The following is a 25,700-nucleotide window of genomic DNA, read 5'->3' as shown; positions in this document are numbered from 1 at the left end:
CTCGAGACGCTTGCGGGACCGCTCCCGCCTAGCCTTCGACGTCAGGGCCCGGCAGTCGGAGCAGGTCCGATCGTCGTGGTCGAGGCCTAAGCACTTCAGGCACCGGCGATGGGGGTCCGTGACCGACATGAGTCGGCCGCACTTCGAGCAAGGCTTGAACCCGGGCATCCCTGGCACCGATAGTCGAGGATCGACTAAATAGAGGATCAAAAAGATCGAAAAAGTTTTCAGTCAAAAAGTGACTGGGGGTAGAGCTTCTTCCGGATCTGCGCTAGCTGGCGCGGAAAAAAGAAGAACTGACGTCAGCGCGCATGGGCGCCGTCTATATACTCCGATGACGTCATCCCGGCGCTCACGACGCCGACGACGGACGCGGAGCCGCAGACGACGCCTACCAGCGCGCAGGGGTATTGCTGCGCAAAAATTTCCGGATCCAGTCTGACGCCTGGGGATATTCTAAGGTAAGGAATCTATCACTAACGTGTCTCTTTCAGATACAAAGATATTGGGAGGGGGTGACGGACGGAATGGCTGGGGATCTGGGGACGCGGGTACCAATGAGTGCAAAGTGCTTAATTCTGATGATTCAAGGAGAGGAAGAATGGCCACATGGCCACAACATACTAATGTATGGTCCCCATGGAGGAATTACAGAGGAACAACACTGGGGCTATGAGGTACTGGGGGTATTCATATAAAGACCATATTAAAACAGACACAAAGGTATCTCAAAACAGGTACAAACTGGGGGGCAATGACGAAGGGTTCAGATTCCCTTAGACACTATGTAAGATCACTCCCAGGGGGAATTAATTATCGAAATGTGTGACGAGGTTTGTACTGTACTTTCTGCATACATACTGTATAATGAGCATGGTTGATAAAATAAAAAGATGTTAAAAAAAAAAAAAAGTATACATCTGAAAGTCTTTTATATGAAGCACGATTACCCCTTGGAGTGGCTTGATGCTAGGCTGGACATCTGCTGTAATTCAGTCGAGATAGAGATTGGTAGTGAGGAGGTAGCTCTCCACAATGTAGATTATTATTATTATTATTGCATTTCTTATATAGCGCCAGAATCGACCCCCGAAGGGGTATCTCCGCGCTTGCCTTGGGAACCCGTCCTGGTTTTTCCCTGTGAGATAGCCCCTACAGGGCATCCCCAAGGTGAAAGCCAGGCATCCCGCCGCGGGGGGCCGTTGTGGAGATTAAGCAAGCTTAATGCCCAGAGTTGCATAGTGTGAACCCATGATTAGGTCAGGCACCGAAGCGAGAATTATCGAGTCCGTGGACATTTGAGCTCAACACCCTGCCGCGATGGTTTTGTTGTGCACGCAGACTAAGGGGAATATAAATATACAAGCTTATCTGTCAAAAAAGGAGAGGAAACCACCTACCTGAAATTTGAGAAAGGGGGAGACTGAGGAAACGTGCAATAGAAAATGTCAGTCAAAGAGAATACATTTCGAATTTGCTTTATAGAGGACTGGATCTTTCATATTGGCCTCTCGGTGACTTAGGCAGGGGTTCTAAAAAGTGGATATTTTGGAAATACGAATCCATTCCAAGGCAGCAAGATGGGAAGAGATATGCTAGTAGGGGAACAGTCCAAAAATGAGTCAATCAGACACATTCTATACTTTTTGAAGTGTTGCAGTAAGATAACAAAGAAGACAAACAGAGAGAGCTGTCAAATGTGTGACCTATTTCATAAAAATGTCAGACTTGGCAGTATTCATTTATAAGGAAGGAGTTCTCGTTAATTCGGTTGGTAACCTAAAATACCATCCATTGCCAACAAAGGTGGCGATCTTAGAATGGTTTATGTAATAAGGTTAAAATAAAAACCTTTCAAAGATGGTGACCCAAGCTTCTGCACATGTGTATTCAGGGTTCATTTGATTTTTTTATACTTTAGTAAAAACCATTCTAAAATGGCCACCCATGTTCTTCTGTGTACATTATAATTTTGATGGGCCAAGTAACCTCTGTCAGTAGAACTAATGGAATAATAAGCCATTATTCATGAGGGCCTAATGGGACAATACCCAATAGTGCTCGCTAGAGCAATGTGTCCAAGTGTCATACATTTCTGATGCCCAGTCACCAGACTCCTCCTCCTCCTTGTCACACACATTGACCTTTAGTTACTCTTTTGTAGAGAGTATTTTAACCTACATCTTAGTTGCTGGAAAAATACAAATTCTTAGGCATGTTTCGCAATCAGGTATGCTTTATTAATATGGTATTTGTACTTCGCTTCAGCACACTTTGATTTCAGGACTAGTCTTCACTGCTTGGCAATACTTCCTGATTGTTTTTCATAGGTATTGCTTTAAGTCACTTACACTGTTTGAGCCAAATGCAAATTAAGAGCAGTCTTTAGGGGCTAGGAGAAGGACATTCATCTCTGCTACAAAAGGAACACCGCTCTGGAACGAGGACTTAATGGTTCATCTGGGAGTAGTTGCGGACTTCAGTAAGGCCTACAAAGGTGAACCACATTGTTTTTCAATTAGAGGCAACTGACAAACATTAATGCATTCAATAAGAGAGATTAGTCATTTGCTTGCTTCCTTCATGCAGGGAAGGTGCTTCTTTCATTATAACTGCATTTCTACCAATTTTTATCTTGCTCTGTATTTGGGACATAGCCCAACCATCCATTAGTTTCTTAGATTTTTCTATTTTAACTCTTTATTTTAATTTTGTTCACATAGGTGCTTTGTTGTTTTTATAACTTTTTTGTTTTATTTTACATCTTCACTTTTGATCTAAATTTTCTTTCCCATTAGCAGCAAAGTGATGGAAGACTCTGGGCTCTATTTTAATCACCCCTATTACTTGTGCAGGGAAGCCATTTTCCCTTACATTGGGTGTACTCTTTCAGCACATGGTGGTGCACATAAGTCTCACAGTGCTAGATCAAGACCACTTGTTCACTTCCTAAATGCATCCTAAGTATTGCCTTACTTTATTTTTTTATTTTTCATTCTACCACTTTTTCATTGCTCTTGTATTTTGAACCTGATGTCATCCGCCACTTTGTTTCATTGATCTGTTATTTTAGCTGTTTATTTTAATTTGATATGCATTTTGCAAGACAAAACTAGAGAGTTTACTATGATTGGCCGCTAATTCTGATGGACACGGTAATGAGAGTTACAGGGCCAATCAGAATTAAACAGGCCATGAAAAATACAGCACATGGGCGGCCATGTTTGAATTGTGCATGCCTATGTATTAAAAAAGCAATTTAAATGGCCACCAATCTTTGAATGGTTTTGGTTACTTTATAACAAAAAAACGATTCCAACATGGTTGCCACGCCCTCACATGCATGCAAAGACAGCAATCTTGGAATGTTCAAAGAAACCAGCACTGGAAAAGCACTAGGTCTGCTGCCAACACCAGATCTATTGGCGCTACTAAAGTGTTTACAAAAAAATTCAAAGTTGCATACCACTAGTAGCAATCTGGTTCAAACCAGGCAAATAATGTGGCACCAGTACATCATTTCAGGCAGCATTTAAGTTTGATATTTTAGAGCATTCATAAAAGCTCAGTGTAATTGCAGCTGAAACTTATGATTAAAGAATTTTTGAGTCTGAAACATTTTGGTATGTTAGTTTAATATAGCATCTATGTACACAATTAATACATTATTAATTAAAATATTTTACAGTTTTTTGTACAAAATGCAAAATTGCAAATTAAAATACAAATAAAACAAAAACGCTGGACAATACAATTAAAAGTTATTAAAACAATGTACTATTATTTGATCATACAAGTCTTAAATTACACACCAACTAAAGTGGTTTGAGTTACAAAAAGTCAATGTTCTTCCATCAGAAAGCCTTGCTGCTAGAAAAGTGTAAACTATTGTACTTTACAGTTCTCCCCTTCTACAGGCTGCCGAGGTAAATGTCTTGAACTCCTCGATCGACGCCTTTTTTGACTTGTCACGTTGTCTTGTGAGGTAGCTTTTTCAACCTTATTATGCACTGACAAAGGAGAGTCCTCAGATCCTGTGGTGGACGGTGCTGCAACGTTCTGAGCATCAAGCTGTAAAATTAAAAAAAACAGTGTTAGTTTTAAGAAACTTAAAGTGAACAGAAAACAAGTTTGTGTCCCTTTAGCTTGAGTGACCCAACTAAAGCTGAAGCTGGTACCCTGACTTCTTTTGCCCAGTAAATGTGCAAATCTAGAGTGCATGCTAAAGCCTAGGTCTAGCTATCATGATTCTGATTTTTTTGTTACAGATAGGAACGTTTCTGGAGAGGGCCTGCTCTTTATCTTCCCTTAGTGCTACTTCAAGAAGGCTGATGACAGTCAAGTACAGAGGGGCCTATTCAAAAATTGCATTTAGTACTATGTTTTATAGTACTACAATAGTACTAGTAGCACACAACAAAATGTTATTTACAATTCAACCATTAAACAAATAGGTCTCCAATTCTCCTATATTTTATATGCAGAGATATCCACATACATAGGTATGTATACTTTTTTAGTAGTAAAAGTGGGAGGGACAGTGGCTGTAAAATGGGGAACAATTACGACTAAAGGGAAGGGGTTTTGGGAAGAGTAAGAAGGAATTAAGGCAGGGCTAGATAAGAGTTTGGGGAGGGACATGAATTTAACAAAAGAGTAAATTCATTCCTATTCATAAACCACACTTCTCAAGTTAATACAGCCGAAAATTACCAAAGTGACTCCAGTACCACTGGTGGACAGTCGCAGATACTGCAACACCTTCCACAGAAAATATTGGTGGAATGAAATTAGAATGAAATACTGTGTGCTGTCACCTTTCAATAACTATTTTTAACGCTACATATTCCACCTACTACCTTTCAGCTGCAACTCTCTACATAACCCTTAAATAAAAGATTAAAACCTCATAAGAAATAATGTTAAAATAAACAAATTTCTTTTTTTAAATGTATATAAAAATATATTCTAACATTATAAATTATGAATAAATATTTTATTTTAGAATAATTTAATGATTTTTTAAATTTAAAAACGAATGTCATTGAAAAAAGCATTAAATACATTTTCTACATAGGTTTTGGTACCTTTCAAATACATAGTAAATATAAACATTTTACTTTAGGTGGGTTTAATTGTTTTAAAAAAAATATTTAAAAAATAGGTTTACACTTAACATATTTCAATGTATTAAAGATGTCATTTAAAATGTACTTAATAGTAGAGTAACATTAAAAAAAATATTCCCCATTTAAAATACACAAAAAATTATTTTACATTAAAATTTAACATACAACTTTAAAAAACTTTTATTAATTTCCCTATGCTTTATTCAGGGACGGACATCTAAGGAATAACCCCTCAAAACAGATTCATGGACTTTTGACAGTAGATCAACATCCTCCTGTTTGGAAAGTCAATATAAAGGTGGGATCCAAACTATCCCATTTTGTTCCATGTCCAAACTATTTTTGACTAAGGAAGGAAGTGTTCTGAAGAGTACTTCAAAGAGCTTCTGTGATCCAGGGCTCTTGCCTAAAAGCATGGCAGACTGCTCAGGGAAGGAAGGAGTGTGCCTGGCCTTGTGGGAGGAGAAAGAGTCCAGGAGAAATCCAGCCATTTTCCTGGAGTATGGAGTAACCAGAAGACTGGGAGAGTAACCTGCAACTACCTGAGCTGTGAGAAGACACTTGGCCTACCTGACTGGTTCACGTGGCCAACTGCATAAACTATCAACACTCCCACGGCTACATTAACAGCAGTATCTGATTTGCTGCTCACTTCCACTGGTCTGGAGGATGCAACGATCAAGGAGGAATAACTGCAACTGGGACTGGTCATTCTGTTCATCCCCAGCGCAATGATCCAAGAGGCGGAGCCACTGCCCGCGATCACACCCCCCTTGGCTAAGGAACAGACAGTGCAACCAAGTAGGGCGCATCAGCAGCTCTGCACTGAACCGCATCTCAGCAAAGTGTTAAGATGGAGGCTGACATGCCAGCCAGTTTTGGACTAAGAAAGATAATCCTGAAAGTTAACTGCCAGCAAGAGCACTTATTGCTCAAGTCAGATAATGTACTGAACCTAAAGGTTACCAAGCAGATTGCTCACAAAACAGAATCATGAGTTGCAACTGTGCCAGATTAATATGTATGTTCTTTTCATTAATAAAAGATCCATGCAGTTGGTAAGAGAACTGTTGAGTCAGGCTAGGGCATGTAGTTATACATTGTAGAACCTTGTAGGTGAACCCCATTACTGTGTCTCACTTTCTTTTCTCACTGAAAACAAAGAATAAGACATGGAGCCAATGTTCAAAACAAAAACTCTAACTAGATATGTGTTCATTTTCGTTCATACTAAAACTACAGTTCAAACACGGCAAGTGATAAGAAACAACAAAATAAAAAAACACTGCTGGGTTACTTCCTTTGATATACAGGACGTCGAAGGTAAAGGATCCCTACCGCTATGGTTGAGGCCCAGTAGCGCGTGCCTGCCCAGCAACCAAGGTCTGACAACCATGCCTGACTGCCTTTTCACAATGAAAAGAATTGGAAGAGGTTACTTGGCTTAAGTCAAAGGTGAACTGGTATTCTCCGCTGCAAAGTTGAGTGATAACATCTTGGAGTGTGATCATGCAAGACTGTTTACCTGACATAGGTCTAACAGGCAGCTATACTACTCATTTTACTTTTCCTCACTGGAAGCACCCACAGAAAATCTCTTTGCCTGGCAGTTGGCAGTAGTTCCCTTGAGGCATCAGTAGAGTTTAATTTTCAAGCTCATTCAGGTGGGCGTTTGATGCTACTGTGTGTGTTTGTTGACGGGACAGAGGGATGGTTCTTCTAGGAACTTTCTAATGAACTCAAATCTGTCAGCAAAATGAAGGATACTTAACATCCATCTCTAAATTAATTTTGTTCAATAAATGGAAATGTTCTGAAATTCTGCCACATACTGGCACTCAAAGTGTAGTGGCTGGAGAGGGCTGAAACTAGTCAGGGACATTTGGTGTCTGGGTTCCAAATTGGACAGCTCCTCTTTGTGTAGGATTTTTCTTGGATACAACCTTCTGTTACCACAGCCCAGCTGATACAGTTGGTGATGGCTGTGACACAGACCGGTATTTGATGCCTGGGTACAGTTCCCGGATCTACAAAACGTGTATTCAAGTCTGAAGGGATCCATGCAGGGTTGGATTTTCTAAATGCTTCTATGCCCAGTAGAATGTCATAAACCTGTTTTTCAAAAAAGTGTTTTACCATCGAAATGTATATTCGGATTTTTTCCTTATATCTCTGGTTGAAGGAATGCAAGTGCAGCCACCCTTCCTTCTCAGGCACAGTCAAATCGACAGGCACGAAATGAAAAAATCTGTATTCCAGGACACACACTGCAATGTGAATTATGGAAGCATAAGCAAACTTTCCCTATTGAATTATATTTGTGGCCTATCTTTTGTATGCTCTGGAATAGATCATGAGGGAGGGAAACTGTAAGGCAGACAATAGCATAGTCGTTATAGCAAGAGCACTGGCTGCCTTGAAGATAGTGCCTGCTATGATATCCATTTTTTCCTGAAGTGATCTATGCACCTTTTCTCTCAGACAAGCAACATTTGTAGCCACTGAGTTCCTTGGTCACCTTTGGACAGGTAAAAAAATTCGTAAATCAGTTTTTGCCTGGCCTGATGTGGGATCTGGTGCCATGTATTTCTCGAGTCCTAGAGACAGAAACTTTTGAGTTTAGGTATGGAAGGCATCGCATCAAGAGAAAGAGTTCTACAGAGAGAACTGTGGATTTCCTTCCCTTACTTAACAGACTTTTCACACGCCTTGTGGTATGATAAGTTGTGCAAGCCTGGAGGGCATTTTTCTGTTTGGTTTGCATTCATTCAGATTGACTCGCCGGAATAACAGTCCTTTTCCAAGACAGTCTGTGTACAATGGAGAGTGGCTTGAACATTGCCCTTTTAGCGTTAGGTAGCCAGTTGAGCACTTGCAGGGCTGGAGTCCGTTCTCTGGGTTTAAGGTGGAGAAAATTTGCGGCAGGATCATGGATGAGTTAGTTTTGCTGATGATGAATGCGGGTGCACAAAGTTATAGACTGTTGGCATATTTACGCTTAAAGATTACAAGTGTGAGGATGGCTTGCAGTTTATGTTGGTGTGCAAGGTATGAGGCCATATGACGGTAGGCTGGTACTTTTGCCATTGTCCACCGGTCATAATTTGTCTGCGGTATTAAGCTTTATATGGTTATTTATCGTCCATCAGTTCATGACACAAAGGAAGTCGAGTTGTGAACTGTAGAAGCCTATGGGGCAATCCATTTTTTTAAATAATCAAATGTCATCTGCACAGTTGTAAAATGTGAGACTGAATGGTTTAGCAGATATGGTAATGGGGACTAGGTAGATGTTAGATAATTAAGGGGATATGATGGGCCCCTGAGGAACACCACACTGTTGTGTATGAGGAGGTGATGTGAAAGGGGTAGGTAGACTACACTTTGTGATTTAAGAAGCAATCCAAGAGAGCATTTTCACAGATTCAGATATTGTACAGTCCTTGACATGGTGTCTGATTGTGGACTGTGTCAAATGCAGCTGATGAATCCAGAAGTAAAAAGGCAGCTACTTAGTGTTTGTCCATTGAGAGTTTTACATCATCCCAAATGGATATGATGGCTTACTCTGTGCCGCTTGCCTGATCTGAAATCAGAACGATGGTATTTCAGCAAGCCATTTTGTTCAGCAAACACTGCTCTCTCAAAATATTTTCCTAAGAATGGTCCATTTGAGAGGGCCTGTAGTATGCTGGGTCAAACAGGTCAATGTTTTTCCTTTTTCAGGAGGGTTCTAATGTAGGAGGGTTTGAGCTAAGGTGGAAATCAATCTAGTTCCTGGGATTTGCTGAGCAGCCACCTGACTACCTCTTGTGCAGTGGTTGAGCAAAGATTATCTTTAAAGATTTGTGACTGTGCTGGGTCTGAAGGTGATCCTGGGGGTCTGGCTGCAATGATAATATTGAAAACATTTTTTTGTGACAGGGTATTGAACGTATGCTTTGATTAATTATCTTTTTGTGGTGGTTAGGTCATGCGTTGCGTGTAGTTGTGTTCTGCTTACTTTTCAATCTTTTAATTGTTAAGATCAATTAATGGGAGATTTTGGCACAGAAGTTGTGTGATTGTGAGCTTTCTGTGTTTAGCCACTCTGAGTTTTGGAATTCTGTTGAAATTTTATGGAGTTCTATAGAAGGGCAGCATGCTTTAGTTATGCGAATAACGTAGTAGTGTCTTTTTGCGGTTTTCATGGCTCTTTTGTAGGTTATGTAATAGTACAATAGCATGCTTTTGTTTGTTTCATCTCCCGATTTTCTCCATCTGCCTTCTAGTATTTGAGTTGAGTTTTCATTCTTTTGATGTTATCACTAAGCCCATGTGCTCAACTCAAGATGTGGTTTTTGTTGGTATCAGTTTGTCAAGTGTAGTGGAGATCCAGCTGTAGAAGGTATAAATGTCTTTTGGGTGTATATTTATTGGTGTTATTTCAAGGTGGGTGTTAAGTTGCTGGTCATCTAGTTTTTTTTCCATTGTCTGTATAAATGTTAGTTGTTGGTTTTTGTTGTTTTCGAAGTGTTGTTATTGATAGGTGTGTAGATCCTGAAAGTGATGATGATGTGGTCACTCCAGATTACGGGAAAGTTGTCTGTAACTCAGTATAATCCTAAGGGTGCAAATATGACATCTAGCTTGTCCTGTGCAGAGGGTTGGGCCTTAAATGATTTATTGTAGGTTGATGGCTTCATGGTTGGTTGCAATAGCTGTGGTTAGATTATTCTTGTCAAAAAATGAATTGAGGTCTCGGTTTAGGTGGGTGGACGGGTGTTATGTTACTGTATCTAGTAGGATATCTTTAAATGTGGCATTGCTCTGTTGTGGTCTATATATCAAGAGGAAGGAATAGGTAATAGTTGGAGTGGCATGGCATTGTATTAAAATGAATTCACAGCCGTCAATGGTGAGGTTCTCAAGTAATTGGTATTTGTAGAGCTTTTTATGGATTACAGCCAGGCCTCCTCCAATTTTGCCAATAAAGTTTTTGTTAATCTGCAATCAGGCAGGATGGCTTCGTGGCATATTGGTGAAGAATCTTCGCTGAGCTATGTTTCTGTATGATGGTAAGATCTGATGTTTCTGAGAGTAGGTCAAAGACGTTCAAGCGATTTTTGTTCATAATCTTCCATTGAAGAGTAAGCATTTTAATTGCTGTGTTTCTTCACCCTGTTCTGTAGTATAGGTGGAGGTACATAGGCCATTTTGATGTGTCTGGTTTGGGATGAATTGTGCTTGTGGCTTTGGGTGGAGAAGGAAGCCGAGGTCACAAAGAGCTCCACACACCCAACGAGCTGCAACAATTTCATATATCAGACAGAAAAACCAACATGACTAGCGAGCAGTAAGGCAGAGGGGTGGGAGAGAGGGAAAGCATTTTCGCATGCATTATAAAAAAGAAGAAAAGGAATCAGTGAGCAGACCAAGCGAGACATGGGCTTATAAAACAAGAAGGGAGGTGTTGGGGTGAGAGAGAAAGTACACAGTCTCAGCAGAGAGCAAGGAACAGAACATATACTCTCTTGGAAACCTAAATGAGAAGTTAAAGCAAAATAGGTCCATTACTTCAGCATTGAAGGATACAACTCAGTCAATCAAACCAAGGGTAAAGAAGAAATGCACCAGGTGAAAGACCTAAATAGGGAGGAAAGCCATCAAACAAAGAGCAGGGAATTGAGATAGACAAAAATAAAATACGCAATCATGAGCAATGGGCTGATCCAAAGCACATTCTATTCAGTGCTGCCTGCAATCTGTCCATAACAGACAGTGGAAGCTTTCTGTAGTGAAACCGCATTATTTATTGAAATGTAAAAAAGAAAATGCAATGAAACAGGTCATTAAGGAGCCGATGTTTACAAATTATGGTTGATTTTACATGCTATTCCTAGTTGCCCACAGCTTTAAAGGGCCATGTGGAAGAACAGGATAGAAAATGAAAGTGGTTGCGAGGCAGGGCAGAAATTAGACATGGTTTGGGGGGATACAGCAAGGAAGGTCAGATCGGTAAAGGCAGAGATAACAAAGTCAGAGTTGGGTGACAAAATGAAATGGTAGAGTAGATTTGCAGCGTGAAAATTTTTCTGGATTCTCATGCTGTGGATCATGCTGCCAAATAGTAGTTGGGCGCGGAACTTTCCTCTTGTTTATTAGTCCTTCTCTTTACTCTTTTTAGGTCGAGCATGGGCAGTCCATGCAAGGCCCTGCGAGGCATGCTGTATTTAGGTATGGACTTAACACTCCACCCAATCTCCGCCCATATTTTTTAAAGGCTTGTGTCACTGTCCTTGGTGATTGCTGGCTTCTAGTTTAATAGCCTTGTTAGTCCCACCTTAGTAACGCCTTGTTTTAATTTGTAACTTCCCATGAGGACCCCTCCTGTTATGTGTTGGTGCTCGGTAGGCTTTACTTCTAGCTTCTGAGCACTATTTTGTTAAATGCTTTTCTCCACCTTGCCCGGGGGCTTGCGCAAATGCCTCAGTCTTTTTCGATTCAGGAAACTTCTGAAGACTGAATTATTCCGGGACTGATTTGTGCTTGTCCTGTAACTTCTCCTTTGGTAGCGTGGAGATACCTCTTCGGGGGTGATTCCAGCACTTTATAAATCTCACACATACATACATACTCTCTTGTAAGGCTTTTTTTCTCATTGCATAGCACACCAGTGGCGGCCACGCTTTTGGTTTATTTCCACCCGCTTTGCGGCGTGGAAAGCAGCAGCGTTTTTTTCCCTATTGTTTATTTAACGTTTGCTTGTATACACGCCCCATGCCGCACTTTCACGTTACTGGCGGCCGCGCCCCTTTCTTTAGACGAGCCGCGTCTAAGGGTAAAAGGGTGCAGCCGCCAGTAAACTGAAAACGCATGGGGCGCTTTTGCAAACAATGCAATAGATCTCGCATTTGAGAGTTTTGAAAATGTGAGACCTATTGCATTGCAAATGCTTGTTTTGTTGTTGAGTGTTGACTGTCTCCACCATCTTGCACATAGTTTAACCTCTCCTGATGTCAGATGCCCCTCCCCAGAAGCTTCCACATGTGGTCGCCAGCTTCAGATTCTTTTTTGCCGCACAACCATCTGTATTTTAGGTGTTTTGTTGTCCTCCTCTGTCCATTGTTAACTTCTGCTCGTCTCATTTCCTGAGCAGGCAGGTGGGTCGCATGTGGAATCCAGAAAATTCTATAAGCTCCAAAAGGTAAGTAACCTTTTTGTTTTGTAGCAGGAATCTTTTCTAGATTCATACTCTGTCCATTGATTTTGTAGCGGTTTTGTTCACTGTGGAGGTTGAGGCTGAGATTGCAAACAAATGTTCAGTACTCTGTTCAGCTTGTGCCCCCCTGTTCATCTGCATTTCTATTCATAGTGCTTTGCGAACTTGCAAAGTATATGTCACTTAGCAGAACATTTGCTAGGAATGCTATTATAGCTCCTTTCCTATGTGTCAAATGAGCTCTTGGTTTAGTCTCTAGTTATATGCCAGGATTGTTCGAGTGAGTAATCCATCTTGCAATGGTGTTCTTAGTGACTGGTTTTCATTTGTTATTGTCTGAGAATGATAAACAAAAGTTGCTTTCCTTCCCTCACTGGTTTTGTTTTCCTGGCAGATGTATTGTCATGTAGTTTATTTATGTCTGGGTGGCCCATCTACGAAATCTTGCACTAGCCTCAAAAGGGCAATTGATTTTGTTCATCCTTGCTTGTTGAGGTAGAACATTGTTTTTGTGCTGTCCATTTAAATGTGTATTGATTTTCCCCACAGCTGCCTCTGAAAGACTTTTAAGGCTAGGAACACTGTTTTTAGTTCCAGAACATTTATGTGTAGTATTGCCCATTAGGGTATCCAGATTCCTCTGATCTTGAGCTCCTCCATATGAGATCCCCATCCCATATGTGAGGTGTAGGAAAGTAGAACCTGCTTTCGAGGTTAACTCCACTTTTTGCTGGTGGTACTCTGTTTTCTGACTAGTATCCTGCTAATCAGGACCAAGTCACCCTGGTTCTTCCTCCCTAAATTTGACTATGGTAAGTACTTCTGTACCTCCACAATTGTCTACTGTTTTACCCTTGTAATTCCCTATCATTTGGTACTGAGATACCCAGGGCATAGGTACACCATGGATCTCCCATGGGCTGCAGCATGTATTGTGCTACCCATGAGATACCACTCAAACTGTAACTACAAGCCTGCCATTGCGTTTCCCCTACGGTAGGCCTTTCAATCCTGAAGGCAGGGTGCTAGGCTATAAGTGTGAGGGTGTCCTGCACCTACAGGACACACTTTGTAACTGTCTGCTATCAGCTGATTTGCGCATCGCATCGCTCGCTCTGCCTGAATTGCAATTGTAATATTGTAAATTGTTTGTGCTTGCTTTCTGTGATCGAAGCGCTGCATTGTTGTTCTCAGCCATTTTGTTGTTTTTGTGCATCGTAGCCCGGCCCTCCGCACCGCCCACGCCTCCCAGCTGCTCCTCCCTCGCCCCTCCCCTTCCACTATCCACTTATGACAGATGCTTGCGCGCAGCACTCACGCGCAGAGGTTGGCGCGCCGAAGGTGCGCCAAAAGTAAGCCCGTCTACGCCCGTCCGCGCCTGGACCGCGCCCAGCGCCAGACCCCCTGGTCCTCGCAAAACCCATTCCACCCGCATTACGTACGATGCCACTGCCATCTTTGCCCTTAACCCCGGCCGCAAACCACAATGCTGCGCGGCTACCCGAGGACACAACCATGGACCTTTCGCCTGCCACTCCTGCAAATTCGCCTGCGTCAGGAACCAAACCAAACCCACGAACTCCAAACACAGCTCCCACTCTAACCACCTGAAGTGCATCTTGCTGAACACCCGCTCAGTCCACAGACACGCCACTGAACTCTGGTACATACTCGACACCACATCGCCGGACGTCACCTTCCTTACAGAAACCTGGATGAACGCCTCATCAGCGCCCGACATCGCCATAGCCATCCCAGACTCCTACAAGATCATCCGAAAAGACTGCACCAACCAAACAGGAGGAGGCATTGCCATAGTCCATAAGAACACCATCCGAATCACGACCAACTCCGACGTTAACCTCGCAACCGCCGAACACCTTCACTTCCAGATCCACACCGACCCCAGGACCACACTTGGAGGCACCCTCATCTACAGACCACCAGGAACCCGCATACATTTCAACGAAGACTTCATTGACTTCATCAGCCCACACGCCCTCTCCTCCGAGGACTACATTCTACTGGGAGACCTAAACTTTCACCTGGAAAAGAAAAACGACAGCAACACCGCCACCCTTCTGGACAACATGGCCAATCTCGGACTCAAACAACTTGTTGACACCCCCACTCACCTTGCCGGACACACGCTCGACCCTATCTTCACCTCCAGCAAACACATCTCATTCGATCACACCACAGCTCTCCATTGGACGGACCACAGCTGCGTTCACTTCAGCTACAAAAAGACCACGACCCACAACCCCCCACAACCTATTCCTCAAAGAAATTGGAACAAAATCACCACTGACCAACTCTTCACATCGCTTAACCAAAACCCCCCTACCATATCATCGGACCCAAACCAAGCTGCCACCAAACTCACACAATGGATCACCCTCAGCGCTGACGAATTAGCACCCTTGAAAAACCGCCAGACCAAACAAGGTAACAAAAAGGCCCCCTGGTTCAACGATGACCTTAAGAAATCCAAGAAGTTATGTCGTACCCTCGAGAAAAAATGGAGAAAAAACCCAATCACTGACAACCTGACCACCTTCAAGGACGCCACCCGCAAACACCACCAACTGATCCGATCCACCAAGAAATCAGCATTCAAAGATCGACTCGACAACAACGCCCACAACAGTAAGGAATTATTCAACATCGTCAAAGATTTTACCAACCCCACCGCCGGCACCAACGACATCACTCCCTCTCAAGACCTCTGCAACTCTTTATCCTCTTTTTTCCACAACAAAATCGTCGACATACATAACAGCTTTGAAAACCAATCCGAAGAACAGTCCACTCCACACACCTCCGAACCAAATCAGCACTCTCACGAACTTTGCACCTGGAACCCAATCACTACCGAAGACACCACCCGCTTGACCCCTCAACACTTAAGAACTACCGCCCCATCTCACTCCTCCCATTCCCTGCCAAAGTAATTGAGAAAGCCGTCAATAATCAGCTTGCCGCCTTCATTGAATCCAACAAGTCCCTCAACCCCTCACAATCCGGCTTCCGAGCCAAACACAGCATCAAAACCGCCCTCATCGCAGCTACAGACGACATCAGGACACTACTGGACAACGGAGAGACAGTCGCCCTCATCTTACTCGACCTATCCGCCGCCTTCGACACAGTCTGTCATAGCACCCTCATACAACGCCTAAACAACGTCGGAATTCAAGGAAAAGCCTTGGACTGGATCATCTCGTTCCTCGCCGGGAGAACCCAGAGAGTCCGCCTCCCCCCATTCAAATCAGAGGCCACTGAAGTCATCTGCGGAGTACCACAAGGATCATCACTCAGTCCCACCCTATTCAACGTTTACATGAGTCCCCTCGTTTCAATCGCACGACAACACAACCTCAACATCATCTCCTACGCAGATGACACCCAGCTGATCCTCTCCCTTACCAAAGACCCAAACACCGCCAACACCAATCTACACGAAGGAATGAAAGAAGTAGCCGAATGGATGAAAAACAGCCGTTTAAAACTGAACTCAGACAAAACTGAAGTTCTCATCCTAGGTTCATCCCCCTCATCATGGGACGACTCATGGTGGCCACCGGCCCTGGGCACAGCACCCATACCTACAGATCACGCACGTAACCTGGGATTCATCCTGGACTCCTCCCTCTCAATGGCCAGACAAGTCAACGCCGTCTCATCTTCATGCTTCAACATCCTACGCATGCTCAAAAAAATCTTCCGCTGGATCCCCACAGAAACAAGAAAGACAGTCACCCACGCACTGGTTACTAGCCGACTGGACTATGGAAATACCCTTTACGCCGGAACCACTACCAAACTACAGAAACTACATAAAAAACTACAACACATCCAAAACGCCTCAGCCAGACTCATACTGGACATCCCCCGTCAAGCTCACATTTCCGACCACCTGAAAGACCTCCACTGGCTCCCCATCAACAAGAGAATTACGTTCCGTCTCCTCACCCACGCACATAAGGCCCTCTACGAAGTAGGGCCCGAATGCCTCAACACAAGACTATCCTTGTACACACCCACCCGCCAACTACGATCATCCAGTAAAGCACTCGCCGCAATTACGCGCATCCACAGATCCACCATGGGAGGAAGATCCTTCTCCTACCTAGCGGCCAAGACCTGGGATTCTCTCCCCACTCACCTCCGCCTTACACAGAACCACCTATCCTTCATGAAGCAGCTAAAAACCTTATCGATAATTATTTCACCCTCCCTCCCTCAAGCGCCTTGAGACCCTCTGGGTGAGTAGTGCGCTATATAAATTCCAGAACTTTAACTTGAAAATCATACCCAAACACCGGTGTTGGGGTCTGAGTCCATGCACCAGGGGGCTCTTCTGGGAAGCTCCTAGTGCTCCAGGCCTTCAAGGGTCTGCCAGCAAGATAGTGTTGCTGACCCTATACACAATTCTACTCTCCTGCTGCGGAGCTCAAGCAGGGGAAGGTAGAACAATAGCCCTCTTAGACTCTGGCTGTTAACAGTCTGTAATACAAGGGGAGTTCGTGCAGTCCAATCAAGTAATCCCAGAAACCCTGGTATACATAAAGTGTGTTCATGGTGACATAAGGGGATACCCCCTAGCAAACATACCCCTTGAGTTAACAGACGGGAAGTCCCAGGAGTTCAGAGTAGGAGTTCTAGAGACCCTGCCTGAAGAGATCATTATAGGCACCGACAACCCCCAGTTCCTTGACCTTTTCACCAGAACCCTCAAACTTTCCCCTCCCCAAAGTAAGACTAGTGTCCCTGCCTTTGTAACAGCAGATCTGTGTGCCTTATATACGAGTTTGAAATTCGCCCAAGCAAACAATGCCACATTATTCAACGCCTGGGAACTGGCCCATTCTACCCAAGACAGACCTACACCCAACTATCCCCGTTTTTTTGATTAAGGAAGGACTCTTGTATCGCCAAGGAAAACAAGAGGACCCTTTACAATTGTTGGTCCCGGTCTCTTTCGGAGAACAGATAATGTTTTACTCCCATACCCACCTATTAGCAGGCCACATAGGTACTGAAAAAACCACCCAAAACGTGCTACGCTATTTCTATTGGCCAGGGATTTACCAAGATATCAAAACGCATTGTCAGGCGTGTGAGGTATGTCAGAAGAAGAGCTCGTACAAACCGGCAGCTGGGCCCCTACAACCTCTCCCCCTAATCGGGACCCCATTTGAAAGGGTGGGGATGGATTTGATTGGGCCCCTACCGAAGAGCAAAAGGGGAAACCTGTATGCACTGGTTATAGTGGATTACGTCACACATTTTCCCGAAGCTTTGCCAATAAAGTCCCCTACCTCCAAGGTGATAGCTGAAAAGTTCCTCGAACTCTTTTCTAGAGTCGGGTTCCCAAAGGAGATCCTTACGGATCAAGGCACCCCGTTTGTGTCCCGCCTGATGCGAGAGGTCTGCAAAATGTTGGATCTATGGCAAATCAAGATGTCCGTATACCACCCTCAGACAGACGGACTGGTTGAACGCTATAACTGAACTCTAAAAGCCACCCTCAAGAAGATGCTTTCTGTAAACGGAAAAGAGTGGGACTTGCTCCCCCCCTTGGCGTTGTATGTAATAAGAGGACAGAGACAAAGTAGCATGGGGTGTTCCTCCTTTGAAATGTTGTATGGACGCCAACCAAGATCATTTCTAGAAATGACCAGAGAAGCCTAGGAGGCGGAAAAACAGGGCGAAGACCGAAGCATACTGGACTACAGTCGTACCCTTAAGAACAACCTGGGCAAGATCAGGGACTTGGCATATTCCAATCTAGAAAAGAGTCAAACCAAACAGAAGACTTACTATGATAAAGGGAAGAAATGGAGGCGTCTAGAAAAAGGGTCTTGTAGAGGAGGGTAACAGAACAAGTGTCGACTTGTTCTGTTACCCTCCTCTACAAAAGATTCCAGTCTGAATGGATGGGACCATATAAAGTAGTTGATACCGTGGGAAGAACCAGCTATAAAGTGCCGATATCAGCCAGAAAAACTCAAATATATCACATCAACCTACTTAAAAAATGGATTGGTCCACCCCCAAAAGAGGTCACCCTAACTTTACCCACAACATCTTCTGGGTCCTCAACGATAAATGACCTGGTGATCAATGAAGATCTCCGACAAACACAACAAGAAGGCTTACATAAGGTATTGGAATCGTTCTCTCCAATCTTTTGGGATTTACCAGGAAAGACCGATATGATAGAACACCGGATTGAAAGAAAACCTGGTTCTCTCGTCAAACAGCGGCCCTACCGAATTCCAGCAGCGAAAAGGTCAGCGGTACAGAAAGAAGTCAGAGAGATGTTACGCTTGGGTGTTATCCGACCCTCCCGGAGTGATTGGTCCTCGCCAATCGTAATGGTCCCAAAACCTGACGGCAGTACCCGGTTTTGCATGGATTTTCACGCACTGAACTCAGTTTCGTCATTCGACGCCTATCCAATACCTCGAATTGACGAATTAATAGAAAAGCCAGGAGAGGCCCAGTATATAAGTACGTTGGATTTGACCAAAGGATATTGGCAAGTGCCAATACGGGAAGAAGACCGAAAGAAAACTGCTTTTTCAACACCAGACGGGCTTTATGAGTTTATGGTTCTTCCCTTCGGTCTCCACGGGGCGCCTGCTAAGTTCCCACGACTGATGAACGAGATTTTGAGAGACCATCTGGCCTATAGCTCGGCATATCTGGACGACATCATTATTTTCAGCTCATCGTGGGAGGAGCACCTACAAAACCTACGCATTATTCTAGAAGCACTACAAAAAGCAGCCTTACATGTCAATTCAAAAAAATCCCAGATGGGATTCCAAAAAGTAAAATATCTAGGCTACGTCCTCGGGCATGGAATGATTGAACCCCAAATAGAAAAAGTGAGGGCAATTGCAGACACCCCCTTCCCGACTAGCAAAAAAGAGATAAGGGCTTTTCTTGGGCTAATTGGGTACTATCGACAATTTATACCAGCGTTTTCCGAGATAGCAGCCCCTTTGACCGAAACTCTAAAACAGACCTTCAAACCCCTCTCCTACAAAAGTCCTACCGAAGAGATGTGGAAAGCCTTTAACACATTGAAAAAAAACATCACCACCAGTCCTGTGCTCTCTTCGACAGATTTCTCCAAACCTTTTATCGTTCACACAGATGCCTCCGACTATGGGGTGGGAGCGGTGTTATCTCAAAAATCTACTGACGGTATAGAGCACCCCATACTTTACATAAGTAGAAAACTATTTCCCCGGGAGGTAAAGTATCCCACCATAGAAAAAGAATGTCTCGCGATAAAGTGGGCTCTAGACAAACTGAGGTATTACCTTGAGGGTCACCCATTTACTCTTTACACGGATCATGCTTCCCTCCAGTGGATGAGCCGCAATGCTTCACAGAATTCAAGAGTGATGAGGTGGTTCTTATCCCTACAACCATTCTCATTTACACTATGTCCCAGGAAAGGGACCGATAATGCCAGCGCAGACTTCCTATCTCGCTTCTCTCTCCCCGATCGGGAGAATCCAGGGGGGTGGTGTGTGACGGGGTGAAGTGGTCACTCTTGGACGAAAGCCTGAACATGAGCCTTTCGTTTTCGTCTCTCTCTATGCAGCAAGGCGGGGCGTTGAGCAACGAGATCCCGACGGTGTACAGAGGCAACGAAGAAACTGAGCACTGTTTCTTTAACTGGGCTGACTTTGACCCAGGTCACGCCCCCTCTGATGACGTGGCTTCCATGGAGGACGGAAAAGACGCGAGGAAAGAGGAACCGGTGTGTTCTACACCGGCAGGCAACGGAGGAGTGAGAGCGAAGGCGGCTAAGGAGACGGAAGAAGGAGAAGCACCAGACCAGGTTGACGAGAGCGCAGTGAAGCCAGGTGGCCAACGACAAGGCGAATCCCAGAGCCACACTTCAAGGGAAGTGTGGCTTCACCAGGTACGGGTTCGCATCCCAGCGTCGGCGGGAAGGAGGGGGCCAGAGCCACCTTAATACACTCAACTCACGTTACCTGCACTTCCAACCCCCCCCTTGAGCACTGTATCGTCACTCGAGAGGCAGGTCATAGAGCACCGCGTGAATCCTAACTCCCTTCTCCCTGTACTTCATACTCCAGAGAATTAAGCCTTAATCGGGGTATTTCCTTTTCTTTTCTGGGTATCCCGGCACCCGCAACACTGGAGTGGAGGAGAGGAGGTCCTGACTGACGGTGGCTTCGCTGTTCCCCGGAGAAAAAAGAAGCTGAACTGGCCGTACCTTATTATAGGAGCACGATCAGAAAGAAAAGGGTGTTAAAGTCAATAAAACCCAGTCTCACCCCACTAACTGTTCCTGTGAGCTTCTCTGAAAGGCCACAGGTACTTAAGGGATTACCTGTGGATGGCTCTTCAAATTCGTTGTGGGAAAAGATTTAAACCCGAAACCACTTCAACCATCTGGGCAATGTGGACTTTGCCTGGAATCGAACCGATATCAAGGAAGACTCCTGCTGCTGCTTGTCTCGCTGTTCTTCAAGTCTTCTTCGTCATCTTTGTCTGTGCTTCATCCAGGTTCCTCTCCAGGTCTGTGGGCAGCAAAGACACCAGAGGGAATCTCCTTTGGAGTGAAGGAGTCACTCCCTGACCGGTCTGCTGCTCCTGACATCCTACGGACTCCAAAAGGCTCTGCAACACAGGTAGTGGTTCAGCAACTCCCTTGAGGCCTGACCTGTCCTCTCAGCAAGTTTAAGGCCAGCTTCCCTCGTCAGAACCGTTGGAACAGAGTTCCTGTGCTCCGTGTCGACTTGCCACTAGCAAGGCTTGAGGACTCTGTACTCCAGATATCTTTGGGCTACAAGAAGCTGCAGCCTCCAGCATCTCTCCTGCCAAGATCTTCATCCTCACTACATCCTCTAGACCCTGGTCCCGCATCTTTGGTGAGCTGCTCATCCTCTTGTGACTCTTGTGCCTTCGGACTGTGGTTCCTCTATGGGTCTTGTTTTCCTTCAGTGGGCTCCCCTGCTTGCTTGGGGCCTGCTCTGACTCTCCTGCAACTGATCAGTCCCTTGGATCTTGCTGGTCCCAATGTTGCACCTTCTTCGTTTACCACATCTGTTGTTGCTGTCAAGACTTGTTGGTACTCCCGCTGGACACCAACACCCTGGTTCTTGACTTCCGATGTGGGATAGCTTGTGAATGGCTCCTGGTCTTCCACAGCATCGCCTGGTCCTCACAGCAGCAGCGACAAGGTCACTGTCATTACTCCTGCATCTTCAGTCATCTTTGGTCATTGGTCACCTCAGTGTGGCATAGACTCTGTCCCCTCTGCTTGCAGGTACTACTCTTCAAGAATCCATTCCTGGATTCCACCGGACTCTTCCACCAGCGGCATCTTTCCTGAAGTCCTCCATTGTGGTCTACAGTGGCTTCCAATGTCACTTAGCACCTATGCACCTGTCTTCCCTGGTGTATCCTGGTTCCTGGGGTACCCACTGTGGGGTGACTCTCCAACCTTTTGTCTTCCAATGGGTTTCTTCAGGGTCCACTGGGAAGGGTCCTCCTTGTAAACTGCAATCGCAACTTCCCCATTGGCTTGCATTGAGTTCGCAGCTGTGTTTCCACTCTGCACACAGCCTCCGTGAGGTTCCTGGGTACTTACCTCCGGTGGTTCCTTGGGTACCCATCTCTTCTGTGTCTACTGGTCCAAGTCCCGACTTCAGCCACAGTTCGCATTTCACTTCTTTAGTATATGGTTTGGTCTCCCCTTGGAGACCGTTGTCTATTTGTGTTTACTTGTTTACATTTGAAGTATTGTGTGTATTATGCCGATATCTCCGGGTAAGAGATATACCAATGTGTTAGTGAGTGTGTATAATAAATATACTTATTTTTATAACTACACTGATTGGTTCTTTTTCAATTAACCTAAACTATATGATTAGATCTGGTAAGAAAAGCTACTTAACACTCCTTCTGGACTAAACCTGAAGGCTGTTCTCCACAGCTACCACTTACGAGCTTTCTATCGTTTTAGAAGACCACTAAAATCACCATAAGGGTTGGTTGGATTAGTGAAGGGTACTTCACTAAAAATTGAGTAAGTGAGCACCATATACTAAGCCAACCTCCTACACAAGGCATCTGTAGTGATGGTCACTGTTGGAGTTAGCGATATGAAGGGTCTCCTTGTTATTCGTCTTGTTCCAGCACTTCTTTTCCTACTGCACTCTGCGTGGCACTCACTAGATCTTCCCAATCCCCCGTAGCTTGTGACCACTGGCTCTGGACCTACTCCTGAAATAGTCTCATGTGCAACCTTGCATATGGTATTAGAAGTATGCAGGAAGCCATCATTCTCCGTATCTTCCCTATATTTTTCACAACGGTCAGAGAGTGACTTCTGATATTTAGGAGTATGTGTTAATATTCTCTCCTCACAGGATATGCTGTTGCCTCAGCTGTTTTGGTTCTTGCTCACAGGAAGAGATTCTCTTGTTTTGTTGTGAGTGACGATTTTTCCATGTTTATGATAAACCTTAGTCTGTGGAGTGTCATCATCACTGTTTTATGCGGTTTCTGCACTTGTGTAGTGAGGCCGCTTTGACCAGCCAGTCATCTGGGTAAGGGTACACGTATATTCTTTGCCTTCTAGGTGTGCAGCAACTGCTGCTAAGCATTCTGTAAACACTGGATGCTGATTTTATTCTGAATGGCAGCACATTTGATGTGGTAGTGTAGTTGGTATATAATATATACTTTACTATATATAATAAAGCACAATAATATGTTGTGCTTGTGGTTCATTGGGATTTGTAGATTTGCATCTTCTAGGTCTATGGTCGCCATAAAGTCTACCTTCTGAAGCTGCGGAATTACCTCTTGCAACATTGTTATTTTGAATTTCTGTGTCTTTATGAACTTGTTTAAGAAACTAAGGTCTACTATAGGGCATAACGACCAGTCTGTTTTTGGTACCAGAAAGTGTGTGGAGTAGTTTACCTGTGTAATCTCCTTCACGGGTACTCTCTCTACTGCCTTTTTCTGAAATAATATTTTCACCTCTCATGGTAGAGGTCTCTTCTTTTCTTCTTCTGTCCTCGCCATGGTGGGTGATTGACCAATTCGATGCAATAGTCGTGTTAAATGATCTTGTGTATCCAGTCATCTGAAGTGACCTTCCTCCAATCCTGGAAGAGTGATCCTACCCCTCCTCCCCCCATAGGTGTGTGTGGTTGGGGTTTTAGGTTTTTTAAGTCAATTGCTTAATAGTGCTGCCGCCCCTCTCGAAGGATGTGCTCTGCCTCTCGGCTGCCGCAAAAGGGTTTCCTCTGTGGTGCCTGGTACAGCCACTGTTGTGTCGGTGTCGGCACCTGGCTTGTACTATGGAAGCTCCTTCTTCTCACTAGTCTCCTAGTTGCTGTACCTCTTGTCCTTGCAGCCACCTAAATTCCAAGGGCTACCATCAATTTTGCTGTATCATCATTTTTTTCCAGCTGCTGCAGGGTATTGTCCACTGTACTGCCAAAAAGGTGTTCTCCTTTGAAAGGGGTGTTATTGATATTGGCTTGGACATCATTTTTTAAGCCGGACACCCGTAGCCAGGCATGCCTTATTAGGGGTGTCCCAGCCAGAATTTGTCTGCTCGCCCTGTCTGCCGAATCTAGTGTCAATTTAAAAAAAAGTGTTGACGATATTCTTCCCTTATTCTGCGAAGGATGTCGCTCTCCTTTGGTATTGCTCAGGTAGGTTTTGAGAAGTGGTAAGTGTGATCTCCACTATGGAGATTCTGTGAGGCAATACTCTCCTTCCCCGCGTTCGCCGCTGTGCTCTGTTCACGACCCTCGGTGCCAGGAGGCATCCCTTATCAACGGAAATGTTTTACCATTGAAGAATTATATTTTTATATTTTGGACACTGTGCATATCTGGAAATGAGAATTGTCTACGTGATTTAACCTACTTAGCCTTGAGAAAGCCCCGGCGCAAATCGCCAAGAGGGGGCGAAACACGTGTCGGCTGTCCTTGTTCTATGAATAAAAATAAAGAAACCTCGCTGCAAACAAAAATGTCTTTGTCCTCCATATCACGATCACGATCTGGAAAGAACGGATATTAATCTTGGAAAACTGATTTATTTTTATGTGGAGATCACACTTACCACTTCTCAAAACTGTTTCCTTAATTTGAAGCCCAAGAGGTCCAGAGCTTCGAGTGTGTCTCCACCCACCAATTAATCTTACTTATTCAAGTGTTGTCCAAAGCCTTAAAATCCTTGGACCTTTGCTACCTTATCTACATTGCTCAGGTAGGTGTTTAATTAGCTCTGACATCTTTTCTCAGTGTTAGGAAGCATATCTGTTGAGCAGGCAGTAAAGTGAGCAATTAATCATCGGGTCACAGCTCCCCTTTCAGACTTCCTCTCAACCATATCAATTCTCTTTCTTATCTGAAGGAGTTCCAGGGGTAGTTGGCACGTTCGCCCTTTTTCTGGCGGTGGATGCAATGATGAAAACAGTTAGCACGTTGCCTCCAATGTTTGTAGGGTCCTTTGAGGAGTGTTTGTACTTCTTTACGGCCCGAGTGTCACCGATCTGCAGGTTCCTTGAAATTCTCTCTCCCCTGGTCCAGTATGCTCAGGAGGATAGGCAAATATTGACTCTTATTTTGTGAGGGTAGTAATGTATCTAGTAAAAAAAAATGTTTGAACTTCATATTCCAATTGCACACCTTAACCTCATGCGCGCTAGCGGAATTCCGCTCCTGCGCTGAGATTTTTAAAAACGCATGTTACGGGACGAGCTGGGCTCGTCATCAGCGTGCGAGGAGGCTACGCCATGACGAGCCCAGCTCGTCATCAGCGTGGAAGGGGTTAATTGTCTGTAGCCCTCTCTATTAGTTGGTTGTACATGGCAATATCGTCCAGAGGTGAAGTTCTCAAAGGGTATGTCTTTTCCCTCCTCCAGGGAATCGGCATGGATGTACGGCCATTGTGTCTCAAGACATTCTGACACTTCAGTATCCTGAAACAGGCCCTGGGACTCTGGGCCCTCTTCCTCATTGAAGATCTCCTGATTCTCCTCTTACTGTTGCTCTGGGGTCATTGGAGGCTCTAGTTCCCTAAGTCTGGCAAGTGTTCCGTCTAAGATTTTGACAGAATTCTAAACTCAGATGAGTAGAAACCTTTTTTTTTCCCAGGAGAATCGCAGGCATTTCGGCTTCGAGACTCCTTTTCTTACATTCTGGCGCTCTTAGGCATTGAGTGAGAATGTTGATCTCTTTTTCTACATCGAGGCCTTTGGTGCCTGTGTTTTAGTTGACCCATTTTTAGCCTTTTCTGGACTTTGGTCATCCTTCTACGCCAAAATGTCCGCCTGGGGTGTC

At 44.4% G+C, this 25,700-nt stretch overlaps 1 protein-coding gene across 1 annotated transcript in view; it reads right to left on the bottom strand.

The window, feature by feature from the left end:
* Nucleotides 1-3,616: 3,616 nt before the first annotated feature.
* CENPF (centromere protein F) overlaps nucleotides 3,617-25,700 on the bottom strand; it is a 476,866-nt gene continuing 454,782 nt past the window's right edge. The window contains exon 20 of the mRNA XM_086927898.1: nucleotides 3,617-4,071. Within this exon, the coding sequence (XP_086784024.1) occupies nucleotides 3,886-4,071 (186 nt within the window). The 3' untranslated portion in view covers nucleotides 3,617-3,885. The remainder of the gene's footprint in view (nucleotides 4,072-25,700) is intronic.

The sequence above is a fragment of the Lissotriton vulgaris genome, chromosome 6 (genome assembly GCF_964263255.1).
Source record: "Lissotriton vulgaris chromosome 6, aLisVul1.2, whole genome shotgun sequence".
Taxonomy (NCBI): Eukaryota; Metazoa; Chordata; class Amphibia; order Caudata; family Salamandridae; genus Lissotriton; species Lissotriton vulgaris.
This window is presented reverse-complemented; position numbering and strand designations above follow the sequence as displayed.